Genomic DNA, 17,459 nt, shown 5'->3' on the forward strand with positions numbered 1-17,459 from the left:
TATACATCAAATCACCTGGGGAACTGACAAATCAAGACATCCCTTAGGGTCCACATAAGACTAATTAAGTCAGACAATTTAGGGATAGAGTCAAGGATCCATAGTTTTAAAGTGCCCCAGGAACCAAAGAACCACTAGGTTGGAGTTTGATCACACCTCTTATTAATTTAGATGCCCTTAACCATTTTTGGAATGGAATGCCCCCTCTCCTTGCCTGCATTTCTGCCATCCCAGTGGTCACCTCTACAAAGCTGTTCTCTGGGAGAATTCCACTCAAAAGCTGTTCATGGAGTCACAACTAACAATTAGCTGCTGGAGTGCCCTCCTGGAACATTTTCTAGGATGTAGATTCTAGAATGCAGAAATACCTCAAGGTCATTCCCCAGACTTGCCTGTCCTTCCCAGATTGTGCCCAGGAGGGAGGTCACTTTTCAAGGGAGAACCTGCTGGAGGAGGACTGCTGGCTTGAATCAGGCTCCATGGGAAGTTTGCCTGGGGACTTCCATCAGGAACCATAGATGTCATGGTGATCAGTGTCCCACAGCTGTCCTCCGGGAGGGGCAGTAGTTCAGAAACAACATTCTCTTCAACAAACATATCCACTAATATTTGTGTGGCACCTTCACACTTAAATAACAGCTAGCACCACTTTCGACATGCCAAGCACTATGGGAACCCTTTTACTTGTATTACCAACACACAACAAGTCAACCCATGGCTTCTATTATTATTCCCATTTTACAGATGAAAAAGCTGGAGCTCAAGGTCATAGAGCTAACTCTATGGTAGACCTGGGATTTGAACCTAAGTTTGCCTGCCTCCCAAGGCCACGGTTCTAAAGCATCATGCCAAATGCTCCCCAGTCTACAAAGCAGCTTCATAAAAGATGTCCCTGCTGTTCCTAATAAGAGCCCTAAGAGTTCCAAGGGGCAGGTGACATGATTACCATTTTGCAGTTGAGAAAGTGAACTTGAAGAGAGTGGAAGGGTCAGGCTGTAAATCGAAAGGTAGAACCAGCACTGAGATTTAGATGTCATGATTCCTGATTGCCTGCTCATCCAGGATTCCCGAAGGCTCCTTGGTCCAGCAGGTTCTGCCCCATCAGTCCTGGCAGAGTGACATCAGTCCATGTGTTCCCTAACTGTCTGTTAGGGACTGAGATTCCCTGGGCTAAAAAGAAAGCTTGTCCGAACAGTCGTTTGACTTAGTAGATCCACTTCTGGGGATCAATCTTAAGGGGGGAAATCAAAGACCCAGATAAGACTTATACATGATTATTCATTGTAGCCACATTTACAGTCTTGGAAAACACTAGAAACACTTAAATGTGTGACCAAAATGCAAGTAATTCTTGAATAATCCCATAGTTCAAATAAACTGTAGTGCATCCATAGAATGAAGTATTCTGTAGTCATTAAACATGAATATTCATAAAACTCGGGGAAATCCTCCCCCAAATACACAAAATGTTTACTGACAGATTTGGGACCATATTTTCTTTTCTACCTTTTCTATCATGGACACATTTATTTTATAGCCAGAGTGTGTGTCTGTGTGTATATATACACACTTATATTCGTGTGTGTGCATTTTTTTTTTTTTTTTTTTTTGAAGCAAGCTGAGCATGTTGTCTAGACCAGGAATGTGGGAGAGGGTGCTCCTGGATTTGTGAAGTTTCCAGTCTGGTGGATGATAACCCAGGAAACATTAAAGGCAAAGTAATGGCATTTTACAGCTAAGCTCCTAGTTGACTGGTACAAACCATAAAAACTATGCAAGCTCTGAGCAGAGAGAGATCATGGACATTTTTCACTCTGATTATTCCCTGGGAGCATATGAACAGGCTGGACAGATTTTTATCTTATTCTTAGCAAGTGCTTTAAATTCCACTCCCATTGAAAACAATTTTTTTTAATGTTTATTTTTGAGAGATAGAAACAGAGCACGAGTGGTGGAGGAACAGAGAGAGAGGGAGACACAGAATCTGAAGCAGGCTCCAGGCTCTGAGTTGTCAGTGTAGAGCCTGACGTGGGGCTTGAACTCATGGACCACTAAATCATGACCTGATCTGAAGTCGGACACTTAACTGACTGAGCCACCCAGGCGCCCCAATCCCCCACTTTTTTAAAGCAAGTTTCCAATCTTCACTCTTTCTCTGTGTAGTCCCTCCATCTGTTCGCTGTGCTGTCTGCACATGACTGTGTTCCATTACTGAGGCCAGGCTCTCCCTTGTGGAAGTATTGGTCCTTTGGGGTCCTGGGGTGACTTTGAAAGGGCGGTGGTGGACTGACTTGCAGCAGTCAGGCTGCTCTTGAACTTTCTGCTCTTGAGTTCTCTTGAACTCACAAGTCATGAGTTCAGATGGTGGATATCCCAGACCCTTTCCCAAATGGCCATTCTGAGAAATGTTTAGAAAATGGAAAAATCCCTTCCCCTAGCGCAGTGTTCCACAAATAACCTCCAGGCTCAGCCTCTGTCCTATAACTGCCCTACCATGTGATAGCGGGCCACTGGTCTCAGAGGAGGGATTGGATAGCTCACAGTTATGACTTTCAGTCATAGCGAGGAAGTGTTTATCCCATGGCCGGCTCAAGCATTGCTAGGGTCATATCGCTCCAGGAGCCTGACTCACCACCGGGATGCCAGGGCCCTGTACCCCAGCCCCCCAGCCCTGGCTCTGTCCATTGTTAGAGGCTGGGCTTGCAGCATGTTTCTAAGGTGTAGGTTGTAAGACTGTCTTCCTTAGGAGGACTCAACCTTTCAGATGTCTAATGGAGAATAGCTAATCCATGCCCTGCCAACTGAGACCAGCGACTGTTCTGTGAAATTAGGAGCCGACTGGGTCATTTAAAATGGGAACAACAAAAATACCATTTCTATTCCTGGAATGGCTTAATTTTCATTAGAACTTTAATTAAATGATCCCTTTTCTCCCTGGTCTTTCGTGTGCTTTCATTTATTAATAATTGCCCGAGTAAAGAGAATCCCATTCGAACAGCTTCCAATTTAGCACGATCGTTATCGCTGTTCTTTGTTCAGGGTTGCTGGGCCGCGGAGGTCTGATGACACGGCCCATCCTTCCTCCACTGGCCCACCTGAAGGCGCTGCGCGCTGGGAAGCACGCTTCTGCCGCCCAATGGTGGGAAGGGACATTGCAGGAGACTGGAGGCCGCAAGGAGCCCGCTGCAGTGACGCAGGAACAGCGTGACTTTGCACTGCCGCTGAGAGTAGGGATCCAGAGACGTCCAGGGAAGCTCTCTAGGGAAGCTGCCCGCATGATTCACAATGGCAATTCTGGAAGCAAGCGATTTGGCATTTGCCCGCGTGTTAGCGGTTTCTTCGGTCTTAGGGGATGGACGTACTTTTTGGCAGGAGGACAGGAGATAGCTTCTGCGCTTACTTACAGAAAAGGGCTGTGGATGGTCCTTTGTTGTCTTCATTCAGATTGCTGCTGGGGGAAACAAATGCTCCCTTTGTAAATATTTGATAATTAGGTCAGAACCCCTCCGGAACTCTGTTATTTGATTAGACTAAAGATAATATTGAATTAGAAGGTATTTTGAGGACTCTAAAATCAGCGGTTCTCAACTCCGGGAGATTTTTCAGGAGACATTTGATAATGTTTATAGATATTTTGGGTTATCACAACGAGGGTGGTGGGGTGGTGGTGGAGGGGCGGAGATGCTCCTGCCATCTAGTGGGCAGAGGTCAGCGATGCTGTTTATCCTGCAATGCACAGGAGAGCTCCCGGCAACAGAGAATTAATTATCTGGTCCAAAAAGTCAGTAGTACCGCTGTTGAAAACCCTGGTTTAAAGAACTAATCAGAGGGAATAGGGGCGCCTGGGTGGCTCAGTCAGTTAAGTGTCTGACTTCTGCTCAAGTCATGATCTCATAGTCCGTGAGTTCGAGGCCTGCATCGGACTCTGTGCTGGCAGCTTAGAGCCTGGAGCCTGCTTCTGACTCTGTGTCTCCCTCTCTCTCTGCCCTTCCTCCGCTCATGCTCTCTCTCTCTCTCTCTCTGTCTCTCTCTCTCTCTCTCTCTCACACACACAAATAAATAAACGTTAAAGAAAAAATAACTAATCAGAGGGAAGAGAGTCTTATAATTGTTATTTAAAAGTTTTTATATGATATAATGAGATATTCTGGAGGAACGAGCGGGAGGTGGTAGGTGATTTATGGCTGGCCAGTGAGATTGTAGGAGATGTCACTGAGGGCTAGAGATGCCCACCCCATAAAAGTGTATGACAATGATGACTGAGTTATGGCTAAAATTTATTGAGTCCGGCAGCGCTCAAGGCATTGTGAGATTTTTTTTTTTTCATTCCTGATATCACTTGCTTCGGTTATTGCAACAATCTTGTAAGCTAGATATAACAATTATCAGACAACAGAGGCTTGGACAGATAAAGGGACTCCTCTAACTCCTCTAAACTCTCAGGGCAGAGGAGCCTCTGAACCCATAGTCTTATCCACTTTACTGTTCCACAGGTAGTATGCATTAGGAGTCCATGCACCAGATTCAGGTGGCCCTGTGCTCTTTTTTTGTTGTAGTTTGGTCCACGACATTTAAAAATAATTTGACCTTATTTCCAACATTTTAAAATGGAGAGATTTCAGGGCACCTGGGTGGTTCAGTCAGCTGAGCGTCTGACTCTTGGTTTCCACTCAGGTCATGATCTCACAGTTCATGAGTTCAAGCCCTACATCAGGCACTGTCAGTGCCGAGCCTGCTTAGGATTCTCTCTCTCACTCTGCACCATCCCCCCCCCCCCCGCCCACTCTCTCTCTCTCTCAAAATAAATAAATAAACGTAAAAAAATAAAATAAAGTGGAGAGATTTCATGTAAATATCCAAATTTTCTGCATCTTTTGCCAGAACACAAGGAAAAGGCATGGCCCCTTTTGTCTGGAGTATCGTCTGGTTTGCCAGAGTCCCCACCTCTCCTTATCACCCTCTATTTTATGCCTTCATCATTTGTGTCACCAGCCTGGTTTATGAAGGTGTTCGAATCTATGATCCCTGCTCTCTGCTTCACAGTACAGTGGTTAAGAGCATGGCCCCCAAAGAAAGAATGCTTGTTTGCCTCCTGGTTTTGCTGTATGACTTTGGCAAGCACCTGCTCTTCTCTGTGCCCGTTTCTTTATCTGCAGCATAGACAATGACAATACCTACCTCATGGGGTGATGTGAGGCTTGAATCAGTCCGTGCATATAAAGCACTTACAAAGGTACATGGTATGTGCCCTGTGTTAGCCATTGTTATCATTACTTTTCACTCCTTTGTAAAATAGTATTTTTAGGGATAAAACAGTATCCTGGCAGACTCTATTTAAACTGCCAAGTGATGGGTATTTATAAGGCTGTCAGAGAGGCATTGTAATATAGTCAGAAAGACTTCAGCTTCTTCCTATTTGAAATGAGCATACTAATATACACCTCCCAAGGTTGATGAGGATTTCATGGGATAGTCCTTGTTAAAGTGTCCAGGGGAGTGCCTGACCTACTATGATCCACGTAGTGAGTCCCCCCTCCCCATCCCACCCCAGGTCAGGCCTTCTCAGCCTCGAAACCCTGGACATTTTGACTGGATAATTCTCTGTTGTGGGGGGCTGGCCTGTACATTGTAAGATATTTAGCAGTATTAGTAGCCTGTACCCGCTAGATGCCCATAGCATCCTATTCCCTAGATATGGCAACTAAAAACGTCTCCAGACATTGCCAAGTGCCCCGTGGGGGACAAATTCATCCCCAGTTGAGAAGCACCGTGTTAGGCCTTGTCGCAGGCTTACAAGCACATGGCATGGTCTCTGCCTCCTCAAACCCACGTGTGTGTGTGGAAGGCAGACGCAGCATGTATCTTAAGGCACTTACCGTCTGTCAGCCATGTGCCAGGTGGCGGGTTCAAGGTGAACTCATTAGTAAGCCTCCTGTGGTAGTCCTTCAGAAGGTTTGCTTATGTCTGATTCAATTTCAGATTGCAGATTTGAATTTTCAAATTTCAGTTACAGATTCGTTTCTGCAAGCCATTTGTTTCTTATGGAGTCCTAGGATCTGGGTTTGAATCCCAATGCTCTTCCTTATTGGCTGTGTGATTTGAGTAGAGTTACTTAACTCCTCTGAGCCTTTTTCCTCACTTTAAAAATGGAGGTAATAGGGGTGCCTGGGTGGCTCAGTCGGTTAAGCCTCTGACTTTGGCTCAGGTCATGATCTCATGGTTCGTGAGTTTGAGCCCGGTGTCAGGCTCTGTGCTGACAGCTCAGAGCCTGGAGTTTACTTCAGATTCTGTGTCTCCTGCTCTCTCTGCCATCCCCAACTCATGCTGTGTGTGTGTGTGTGTGTGTGTGTGTGTGTGTGTGTGTGTGAGAGAGAGAGAGAGAGAGAGTTTGTGTGTGTCTCGAAAATAAAAATAAACATTAGGAAAAAATGGACGTAATAGCACTTACCTGTAGGCTGTTGTGAACATTAATGAGATAACCATGCAAAATGTGTATCATGGCTCCTGCCACGTAGGGAGTTCTCCGTAAATGACAAGCTTTGTTAGCACAGGGCACTGCTGTGGGTCCTGGAGGCTCTGGGATGACTAAAACATAATCCTGGGGTTCATCTGCACCTGACAGATGCACGTTTGTTCAGGTAACACTTTCCAGGTTAGTCTCTAGCATTTGGCAAATACTTTTGGCTCTTATTCTTCAGTTGCTAGAGAGAGGAGAGAGATGTGTGTAATTTCTGTACAGATTTCACTGTGTCTGTCCCATCTTCTTCTAAATAGATTCTTGTGTCATCAGCGACCATCCCAAAGTACAGATCAAGAACTCCACTTTCTGCATGACTGCCTATCCCAACTTGACAATGGTTAACTTCACCAGCCAGGCCAATAAGACGTTTGTCAGTGGAAGTGAAGAGTACTTCAAGTAAGACTTTTTTTTAAAATAAACTTGCTAAGGGAAACCCAGTGAATTAATGAATTTTCAAGTTGTGGTCCAAGGTGTGGGTGGTCCAAGGGATGAGCTGCCTCCATCTGCGCCCTCCGTACCTACTCGAGTGATCTGGGAGGAAGTCTTCTTCCCTGGTTGGACTTCTGAGAGCAAGTTGTTGTGTTTCTTGGCTTTGGAGAGGGGACGTGATTGCATGCTCTTGGGAACAGAACTGGTATTGCTGTCACTCCTGGTGTTGGTGACAGAACACTGCAAAACCTTCAGCCAACGTGACTGAAGCAGACCTTCACTGAACTAGGTTTTGTTTATTTTACTTTGTTATTTTATTATTTATTATTTTTATTTATTTTTAAATATAATCTATTGCCAAGTTGGCTAACATACAGTGTATACAGTGTGCTCGTGGTTTTGGGGGGTAGATTCCTGTGATTCATCGCTTACATACAACACCCAGTGCTCATCCCAACAAGTGCCCTCCTCAATGCCCACCACCCATTTTCCCCTCTCCCCTGTACCCCATCAACCCTCAGTTTGTTTTCTGTATTTAAGACTCTCTTATTGTTTGCCTCCCTTGTTTATTTGTTTTTTTTTTCCTTCCATCTAAACTTGGGAAGGGAGGCAAAAAGTAAGAAAACAGTCATAATTTAGTTTAAAGAAGAACACTCTCTCTCTTTTTATTTTTTTTTATTTTTATTTTTTAAAATTTTTAACGTTTATTTATTTTTGAGACAGAGAGAGACAGAGCATGAACAGGGGAGGGGCAGAGAGAGAGGGAGACACAGAATCGGAAGCAGGCTCCAGGCTCTGAGCCATCAGCCCAGAGCCCGACGCGGGGCTCAAACTCACGGACCGCGAGATCGTGACCTGAGCTGAAGTCGGACGCTTAACTGACTGAGCCACCCAGGCTCCCCTCTCTCTCTCTTTTTAAAAACAGTTTTGCCTTACTTTTGTACTTTTTACATTCTTTTTTTTTTTCAGTCTTTGAGGATTGAAGTTAAGGAATAGTAGGAAATCCTTAGCCACCATAGGAGGATTTAATAAAATTTATGGAATCATTTATTAAGGGAGATAAATGTAGACAGGGTTCAGTGGAGGGTAAGTAAGGAATGTTCTCCAGTTAAAGCTTTATGTCGGGGTTGTAAACTCGGATGTGCCCGGGGGCTTGGCAGGGAGGTTTTAAAATACAAACTGATGATGGAGAATGGTGGGGACAGTGGCAAACTGGAGAGCCCGTCTGCCACATGAGAGGGAGGCTGCTCCGCTCCAAGTGTCATTTGGAAAGGCAGGCCGGTGCTGCTAGAGCTTGCATTCTGTAAGACAAGTCGGAAATAAAATCTGAATTTCTTACGTGTGTCTCCCATTTTAGAGGTTAGCAAATTCATTCAAATAAAACACTGGGGCCAAATGAAATCCCCATATCAGTGGGCCCCTGGTTTGTGGCCTTTATTTAGATAGTGAGAAGTGGTCTCCACTACCTCTCCCAATAGCCATTAGTTCTGATTCCAGGTTCTCTCTCCTGTGTGCACTCAGAGGGGTCATGGTTGTTTCCTGCAGAACAGAAGTGAGAGTTAGACTGAATGATAACCTAATCCCTTTTGAAGATAATGTAGGAGCAGAGAGAGTGGGTCACCCCGATCACTGGGAAACTGGGTCTTGACTTGGTGGTTAGGTGAAATCTGATCACATAATCCATGTGGTTAGGTATATGGTACAATGATTTGTGAATATGTTTTTGGTGGTCTTTACTATTCTCTGGGACTAGTCTTTATTTCCAAGAGGATTTGTTATCAGGAGCCATTTGGGAGGTCCCTCGTTAAAGCATGGGCTAGTTGACATGGCCAAGATGCTGTGGAACGGTTGCCTCGATGGTTTACCCATCTGGGGAGTGGGGACATGGGGGAGGACTTTTTATTGCTTGGGAGACATGGTCCCTAAGTTTGGGGAGCCTAGGCCAGTTCCACACTTGGCCACTTTTACCAAGCTCTTGAGCTCAGGTTGCCCCAGGGGTTGAGACCGAAAGAGGCTGGGGCTGTGCCACTGTGGAGTATGGCCATCTCTGTTCCCAAAAGCAGGGCTATGCACTGCCAAATAGCCTCCCAAGTGCATACCCTCTAGCTGCCAGAGGGCACCGCTGCCAGCTAGGCCAGGAGTGGAGCCACCACCTTCACGTCCCTGTGCAGGTCAGGACACCCTGGGCCGACATTTCTGCAGTCCTGTCCAGTCTGGATTCTGGCTGGCCCTTTGTTCAGGTCACAGAAAGCTACAAGCGCAGCAGCTTCATCCAGGGTGCAGGACTTGATCGTTGCAGAGCTGAAGGGATTGTCTGAGTCATGACTCAGTGTCCCTACAGCTACCTCGTGTCACCAGGAGGGGGGAGGGGACTGCTTGTGCCAGAACCCCCAATGCCCTTGGACTTGCACTTGTACTGGGGCAGCTCCCGATGGCAGTAGAGCTGACTTAGCCTTGCTCAGAGGCTGCCAGGGCCATAATGGGCTTCCCACAACATAATTAGAAACCCAGTAAATCCAACTGGCCTCTGTGCTAATGTATGGGCTTGAACCCAGATCGGCACATCCCTCACCCTGATCTCATCAGGTCTCTAACCAGGACGGTATGAGTGCTGGGGTTTATTCAAGGCTCCTGGCTCTGCTGGGAGATAAAAGCCTGCAGACTCTCACCTCCCTCCCTCCTCCTTCCCCTCCCTGATCTCTCTTTCTACCTCTTAGGTACTTTGTGCTGAAGATTTCTGCTGGAATTGAATATCCTGGGGAGATCAGGTGGCCACTAGCCTTCTGCCTCTTCCTGGCTTGGGTGATTGTGTATGCGTCCCTGGCAAAAGGAATCAAGACTTCAGGAAAAGTAAGAACTTGTATTTATCTTAAAAAGTCTGGGACTCCCAGGGGTGGTTGTGTTATGGAGCCGCAAAAGAGCCAGGAGACGTGGGGACAAATTCTGACTTTGGCCCTGAGTGGCTCTGGGACCTTGGGCAAGTGACTTCACCCTTGCCTTTAAAATGGGATAAATAGCATGTTTCTTTCAGGGCTGTTTTAAGGATCAAATGAGACAAATACACACAGAGCTCCTGAGTGATGGTGTGGTTGCTGATTAGTTTCCTTCCTCTCCTGTCGGGGGCTGCCACTTTGTTCACCAGATGGGATCTACCTCGCATGATTGAGTCACTCTCCCTAAACTCCAGAATTAGTGCCGCTGGCTTTTTGCTTCTTGGTCTGGCTGCCTGGTCAGTTATTGCTTCTGCTGAGAAGCTGGAAAAAGATCAAAAGTGTGAAGTGGATTCCCTCTCCTCACTCCCACCAGCACATTTTGGACTTTTCACACCCTTTTTGCGACCCTCAGCCCAACACTCTTCCACTCCGCGTGCCCAGAGCACTAAATGGGGACAGTCCTGACGGTGAGATTTTGGTTGAGCGAATCCTTGGCCGCTCTTGCTGATTAGTGGCTTGGCCAGCCCTTTGGAGACATTGGAATTCCCACCCCGAGCTCAGTTCCAAGGCACAGAAGGCAAGGAGTCCAGGAAACCTCAGGACACACTGGACGTTCTTGTAAGGGTCACGTTATTTTCCCTCATTTTCCTGCCGCTTTGGGAAGAACCCCATTAAACAGTTAACCAGTCACTCAATGATAACCAATGATACTTAATCATCCTCAGAGTCCATTTGTGTGGCTTGGGATGAAACCCGATGTGCCTTTAAGGCCCAAGGAATGAGAATGTGGTGGTGGGCTCAGACCATAGGTTGTGGAGTTGATTTGGTCTGGGTGTCCCAGCCAGGGCTTACGGTGGTGATATCCAAACAACCCACTTTGGAAGGATCAGGCCTCAAGGGCACATGAGTCTTTGTCACCTCCCACCTCCCAGGCAGGCCTCACACCCCCCACCAGGCACCCAAACTTGGCACCCATCAGTACAGAGGGGAGTCTGTCTTCTTCCTGGGTGCATGGTCGTGCTCATAGGTACCTTTTGATAACAACTCTTTCTGCTGCCCTCCCTGTAATCTGGGACCACAGGGACTTGAACTGTAGACCCCCACAGGATTGTCAGGATTATAGGAGGTAATTGGTACACCTAAAATCACATAAGGTTGAGGTAGAAGCAGACTGGGGGTGAAGAGACCTGGGTTCTAGTCCTTTGGAACTTCTCATGGTGTTTGCTGTATAGGAACATCTCTGCTTGGGCTCTGGCTGAGGTTCTGATTTGCTCTTAGCTTTTATTTGTTTTTCTGCTAAAGTGAAAAGCAGAAACCTAACTATTGCAGAAGTCCTCAGTTTCCCCATTTTTAGAGTAAAGGCAATCAGGCTGGGTGATGTCTAAGACATCTGTCTGAACACTTGCTAGGTGAGCTGACCTCAGTTTTCCCCTCTGACCTCAGTGTTCCCTTCTGTAAAATGAGAGTTAGGATCAGATGACTCCCAAGGAGCCTGCTGGGTTAGACTAGATTGTTCTTCTAGGGCAGCAGGAAGATGGGGGAAATGTTGACATGACCCTCACAACAATGGCCGGCGTGTCCTGAGGTTCCCGAACTCCTTGCCTTCTGTGGCTTGGAACCAAGCCAAGTGACTGCTTAGCAAGAGAGGCCAAGTGTTCTTCAAACAAAATCTCACTGGCAGGATTGTCACTTACAACTCGAGACAGGACAACCTCAGCTTGGTTGAAGTGGCCAGACAGGTCTCTAGCAGACAGTCTCTAGCAGGATAAGCTAGAAGGGGTGACTGCAGGAGAAGAGGTGATGGGTGAGGAGGGAGAACAGTGGCCCTGTTGGTGACCTGGGGAAGGATGGCCTGCTGGCTCTAGAGTCAGATCAGTCTGAGTTCAAATCCTGCCCCTATCGCTTTCTCATTGTGTAATTCTGGACCAACTATTTGGCCCATGGAACCTCAGTTTCTGCATCTGTAAATTGGGAAAAACAGTACTTACCGCATAGGACTGTTACAAGGATTAAATGAGATCATATATGTATATGTATAATACCTGGTATCTGGTCAGCTCTTCACTAGCATTAGCTTTTCTCATCTTTGTTGTTATGAATGACTGATGTCTTGAGGGGCCACTGCAGCACTCTGACATCCTGGTAGCTGTGGTGGGGAAATGGGAAGAGAAAGGGAGCTTTGTGGAACACTGTGTGCCAGGCACTACGCTAACTGCTACACACGCATTAGTTCATTCGATCTGCACAACAGCAGATTGAATAAATAAGGACATTTATTCCCATTTTATGTATAGAGAAGGTGAGGCACATCAAGGTAGAGGAAATTGCCTGAGGTCACACAGCTTTTAAGTGGCAGTGGTGGGATTTGAACCTACCTCTGTTTCCCTTTAAAGCCTGGACTCTTTCCACCACACAACATCATTTCCCCAGGAGGGGCAATGTTAGGAAGATATGGGAATACAGAATTGTGGAGCCATCTGTTTGCACAGAGGGGATAAAAGTCCCCCTGCTGGGAGCCAGGACCCTTGTACTCCCACCCCATCTCTGCCACCATCAGCTGTCATTGCCAGGAGGGCAAGTCACAGAGGCATCCAGGCCTCAGTTTCCACATCTACAAACTCAAGGGTCAGATTGAATATTCTCCAAGACCCTGTTAGCTTTGTTAGTCCATGATTTTTTAGGACAGTGTTATAGCTAGAATTTAGTCCTTGGTGCTAGATTTTACAGGTTTTCTGGAATGGGAATTTTTGAGGAGCCCTGAGCAGGTAAGCTTTTCTTTTAGATCTGCTAACTTATCATTCTGCTTCATGGAGAACAGGTGCCAACTAAGGATCACTGATCATTTTTTTTAAATGAGGAATGCCACCAGAAATAATGAATCACAATTTATTACCCTGCTCTGGGGTGTGCAGACATTGGTCATGGAGCATCGTTTGGAAGCCAAGGTGAATGCTGACGCTCCTCATTATGACAGGCTCCTTTGTGATTGAAATTCCACGAAGACTGTCATTTCTAAGCAACAGAGATGTCCACCTTCTCCTGCAGCAAGAGGAGCTCAGTTCCTCTTGTTCAGGGCCGTCAGAGACAAGAATGGTCTGCTGCTTCCTAGGAGATCTCCTAGGAATGGGTCTCCCATTGAGGAGCTAGAATTCCAGGGGCAGGGGTGACAGCAGGCAGCCAGAAGGTCAAATGCATCCCATATGACCTTGGGCCGCTCTGCGTGAGAGTTATGGCAACAACACAAAGTAGCCTAATTAGCTAGCTGGTGGGACCTTACCTGACCACCTGGTTGGGGCTCCTGCTGCGAGGCGGATGCTGCCAGGTGTCTGGGCGGCAGGCTCAGATCAACTAGTCATTGCCACTCCTGCCAAATATAACTCGTTACCGTTGGAGCTTAATTCCTCTGACAATACATCCTGAAAACAAGTGTGTTCTGAGCCCCCTTCCCCCAACACAAGCTGTGCATAAAGCCTCCATGTACACCTGACTCACACTGGAGTCGAAATCCCCAGGATGTATAAACCAAACTGTGGGCCCTTTCAGTTCACCCAGATCACCGGCTCCGCAGTGACGTCATCCTCCCACAAACCAGGGCCTGGAGCTGGGTGAGGCCAGCAAGTGCCTAGGGTGGCAAAATTTGAGGTGACACTCACTGTCAGGCTCCTGCGTGTGTGGGATTGGCCCCTGGGAGTGAGTGCCTCCTTAAATATTACACCCTTAGTGCTTTCTCTTGCCTCACCTTAGTCCCGGCTCTGCCCCACCCACTTGTGATCTTGTGGCCTTTGAGGGAAGAACAAAGACTTTGGAATTAGAAAGCTTTAGCTGTGGATCTTGGCTCCAGCTGGGAGACCTTAAGTGAGATATTTAACCCCTTGTGAAATACTTACTCTGAGTCTCAGTTTCATCTTCTGCAAAATGGGACTACTAACAGCTGATTTGTAGAGGGAACTCCAGAAACAGTCGCGTCTATGCAGTCTCCCGTAGTCAGATGAGAGCAGGTGTCTCAGCTGGGTAGACTGCTGCCAGTCTGGCGGTTTTCTTCTGCTGGCCCCTGCTGTCCAAATCACCTCTTCTCCCCTGCCTCCTTCCATCCTCACTTCCCACTAGCCCCCGTGGTCAGGAGGTGAAACGGATATTCCTTAGTTGTGGACTGCCCTACTGTCTTGGTGGGGTGGGGAGTTCAGACTGGCCAGGATCATCCCTGCACCCAGCCCCATCCCATAGCCTGGAGGACAGTCCAGCCCTCCTGAGGCAGGCGATTTTCTCCTGAGATGTCAGATACCTTTGGGTTTCACAATGGTCTGTGTGTGGAAGGATTTCGCTTCATGGGAAAGAGAGAGGTGCGTTTGGTGGGGTTGGGAGGAGGTGGGCTGCCCTCCCCCATAGCCCCCTAGTAATCATGTTGTCCAGGCAAGGGCAGCGGGGAGGCCGCAGAGGCCCCCTGGTCAGTGGAGGCAGCAGTGCAGAAAAAGGACACCCGTCTCTGGTCTGTAGCCAGAAGGAAAGAGTTGACCTTGATGGTAGGTTGGGTTTAGAGGAAGCAGTCGCTTCTGCTGTTTCCTTAACCTACAGCTTTTGGACAGTGGCAGCTCTACCCTTTCAGCTCCTGAGGCCAGAAACATTGGGCTCATCCCTGACTCCTCTCTCTCTTCTCGTTCCACACTGAATCAGCAGGAAATTCTGTAGCTCTTCCAGCAAAATAAAATCTGGTGTCTGAGCATTTCTCCCAGCGGCACTGAAACACCCTGGGTGGAGTCATCACGGTCCCCGGGACAAGGAGTACAGCCCAGCCTCCTAGCTCCTGGCCAGGCATCTACTCTTGCGCCCTGCTGTATACTCGAAGTGTAGCAACTGGATGCTGCTGGAAATGTTAGATCTGTTACCCCTCCATCCAAATCTCTGCAGTAGCTCCCCATTTCCCACAGTAAAGGCCCCACGAAGCTCTACATGATCTGTCCCCACTCCCTGCCCCCACCTCTCTGACTTCCTCTCCTACTTGTGCTCCTGCCAGCCACACTGGCCTCCTTGCTGTTACTAGAAGTCAGGAACACTCCTTACTGCAGCCGTTCCCTCTGTCTAGAATGCTCTCCCACATATCCAGTTGGGTCACTCTCACTTCCTTCAAGTCCTGGCCAACCTCTCAATGAGGCCTTCCCTGCCCATTTCAATATGGCCTTCTTCCCAACCGTCCTCCCCAGCACACCCCACCCTCCTTCTACCCTGCTCTACTTTCTCTTTTCTCCAGTACACTCACTACCTTGTAACCTGCCACAGATAATATGATTATGACCACTATTGGCTAGGGAGATCCTAGCTAGAATGTCAGCTATTTGAGGCCAGGGGCCTTTGCTGGATTTACTGATCTACCCAAATGCTTAATGAAATGACCCTGAGATAGATTGGTGTGTGTGTGTGTGTGTGTGTGTGTGTGTGTGTGTGTATATATATATATATATATATATATATATATATATATATATATATATATTTAAGTTTATTTATCTTGAGAGAGAGAGAGAAAGCATGAGCAGAGGAGAGACAGAGAGAGAGGGAGAAAGAGAATCCCAGGGAGCCTCTGCACTGTCAGTATAAGAACTCACAAACCGTGAGATCATGACCTGAGCGGAAATTGGCTGCTTAAGAGACTGAGCCACTCAGGCGCCCCAACCCCAAGAGTTATATCTTAATCTCAATCCTAACCTTCCCTTGGGGCGCGTGGGTGGCTCAGTCGGTTAAGTGTCCAACTTCAGCTCAGGTCACGATCTCACGGTTAGCGGGTTCGAGCCCCACGTCGGGCTCTGTGCTGACAGCTCAGAGCCTGGAACCTGCTTCGGATTCTGTGTCTCCCTCTCTCTCTGCCCCTCCCCCACTCACACTCTGTCTCTGTCTCTTGAAAATAAATAAATGTTAAAAAAAAAAATCCTAACCTTCCCTCAACCCACCTCTGCAAGTCCCTTAATCAGTCCTCATCCCCTGAAAACCCAGTGCCTGCTGGTCCTGCCATTCTGGAGCCCCCCGCCAGGTCCTGGAGTCTGTGCAGCCAGTGCGTGGTGGTGTCTCTGTTTCTCTCCCAGGGCACAGGGGTCCCAGGTACCCTGCGGGGAGGGCTACAGGTGGGAATGTGGGAATGGGGAGGCTCTGGACCAACAGTGCTTGCCTAGCTGGCTGTATGCACCCACCTCAAGGATCAGAGAGGGTTTGGGGGGAGTCTCATCCTTGTAAGATCTTTTGATGCATTCTGGGGACTCAACTGGCTTGTGAGCAGAGGGTTGTCAGTGTTATTAAATTTAGGATTGGCATAATTCCCGAGTAAGACAGAAGTGGTGCTTCTGTTTCCACTATAACTTTGTGTGAATCATCCCATTGTACTCCTCCAAGAGTCCCATGAGGAATATGCTGGCTTTATCACCACTTCACAAGTGTGGGCACTGAGACTCAAAGGGGTTAAGTCATTTTCCAGCTGGCTCAGCTCATAAGTGATGGGGCTGGATTTGAACTCAGGTTCGTAGGATGGGATCCTGATCCCAAGCTCTTCCTTTACCCAGATGTTTGATTGACAGATAAGCCCCATCCAAAACCACAGTCCCCATGTTCTGCTGATGTTACTTCTAAATGTTTCTTCACTCTGTCCCTCCCTCTCATCCAGAATGCGGGAGTGTCCTTCGACTGACATTCAAGGCCTCCCATGGTGTGGTCTCCTCCCAGCGCCCCTGTCACTCTTAGCCCCCACTCTGTGCTGTCCTAATAGTAAGTCATTGGACCTTTGCCCTCACACGACTGCCTTCCCACTTTCCCCCTCCACCTTCCACCTCATCTCACCTCCTTAAGTTGTATTTGGCCTCTAGATCTGACTCAGGTGTCCTCTCTGTGAATCTTTTAGTAAACTCCCAGGTTGAGTACAACGCTTCCCCTGGAATTCATAGTGTCCCAGGTGAAATGGTGTGGCCCCCTGTGCAGACATTGTCTCTGGGTCTTGCAGGCCCTCAGTCCCTTCATCTTTATGCATCTAACACCTGGCACAGTGCCTGGTTCATAGCAGGCCGTCAATAAATACTAGTTGAGCTTCACTGCACTGAATGGCCATCCATTCTCAATCAGGCTATGCTAATGGCTATGCTAGTTAATCCACAAAGTAATTTTTTTAAAGAAAGGTGTTATTGTGTCCAGTTTATAGTTGCAGAAACAGATTCAGAGAGCTTATGAGCTTGTTGAAGGCTACTCAGTGCCAGACGTGTGATTTCATTTGAACCTAAGTGTTTCTAAGATCATGCTCTTTTCACCTGGCCAGGCTGCCTCACCTAGGGTGTCTGTATAAACAAGGATGGAAAGCTGAAGCTAAAAGACTCATCTCTAACGGTGGATTTAGTTAGGGTCCTCAAGTAGAGGGTGGGGTTGGAATTAGGGAGGAGGGAGGCTCCTAGCCTTCCTCCCTCGGTAGTTCCTCAGAGAGGTGTCCCCTCAGCAGCTGGGCGGGGTAAGGTCGCCCCAACCTTCCACACTGCAGCCGACTCACCCATAGCCTTCACTGTCCCCTCACAGACCTTATTTCTGGTCCTCTCTGATCTTGGGTCCCGGTG

At 47.7% G+C, this 17,459-nt stretch overlaps 1 protein-coding gene across 2 annotated transcripts in view; it reads left to right on the forward strand.

Annotated features, from left to right (window-relative positions):
- SLC6A5 (solute carrier family 6 member 5) overlaps positions 1 to 17,459 on the forward strand; it is a 65,182-nt gene that overhangs the window by 18,753 nt on the left and 28,970 nt on the right. For both annotated transcript variants that reach the window (XM_042906486.1, XM_042906487.1), the window contains 2 exons: positions 6,775 to 6,916; positions 9,667 to 9,799. In XM_042906486.1, the coding sequence (XP_042762420.1) occupies positions 6,775 to 6,916; positions 9,667 to 9,799 (275 nt within the window). The remainder of the gene's footprint in view (positions 1 to 6,774; positions 6,917 to 9,666; positions 9,800 to 17,459) is intronic.

Source organism: Panthera leo, chromosome D1 (genome assembly GCF_018350215.1).
Source record: "Panthera leo isolate Ple1 chromosome D1, P.leo_Ple1_pat1.1, whole genome shotgun sequence".
Lineage (NCBI taxonomy): Eukaryota > Metazoa > Chordata > Mammalia > Carnivora > Felidae > Panthera > Panthera leo.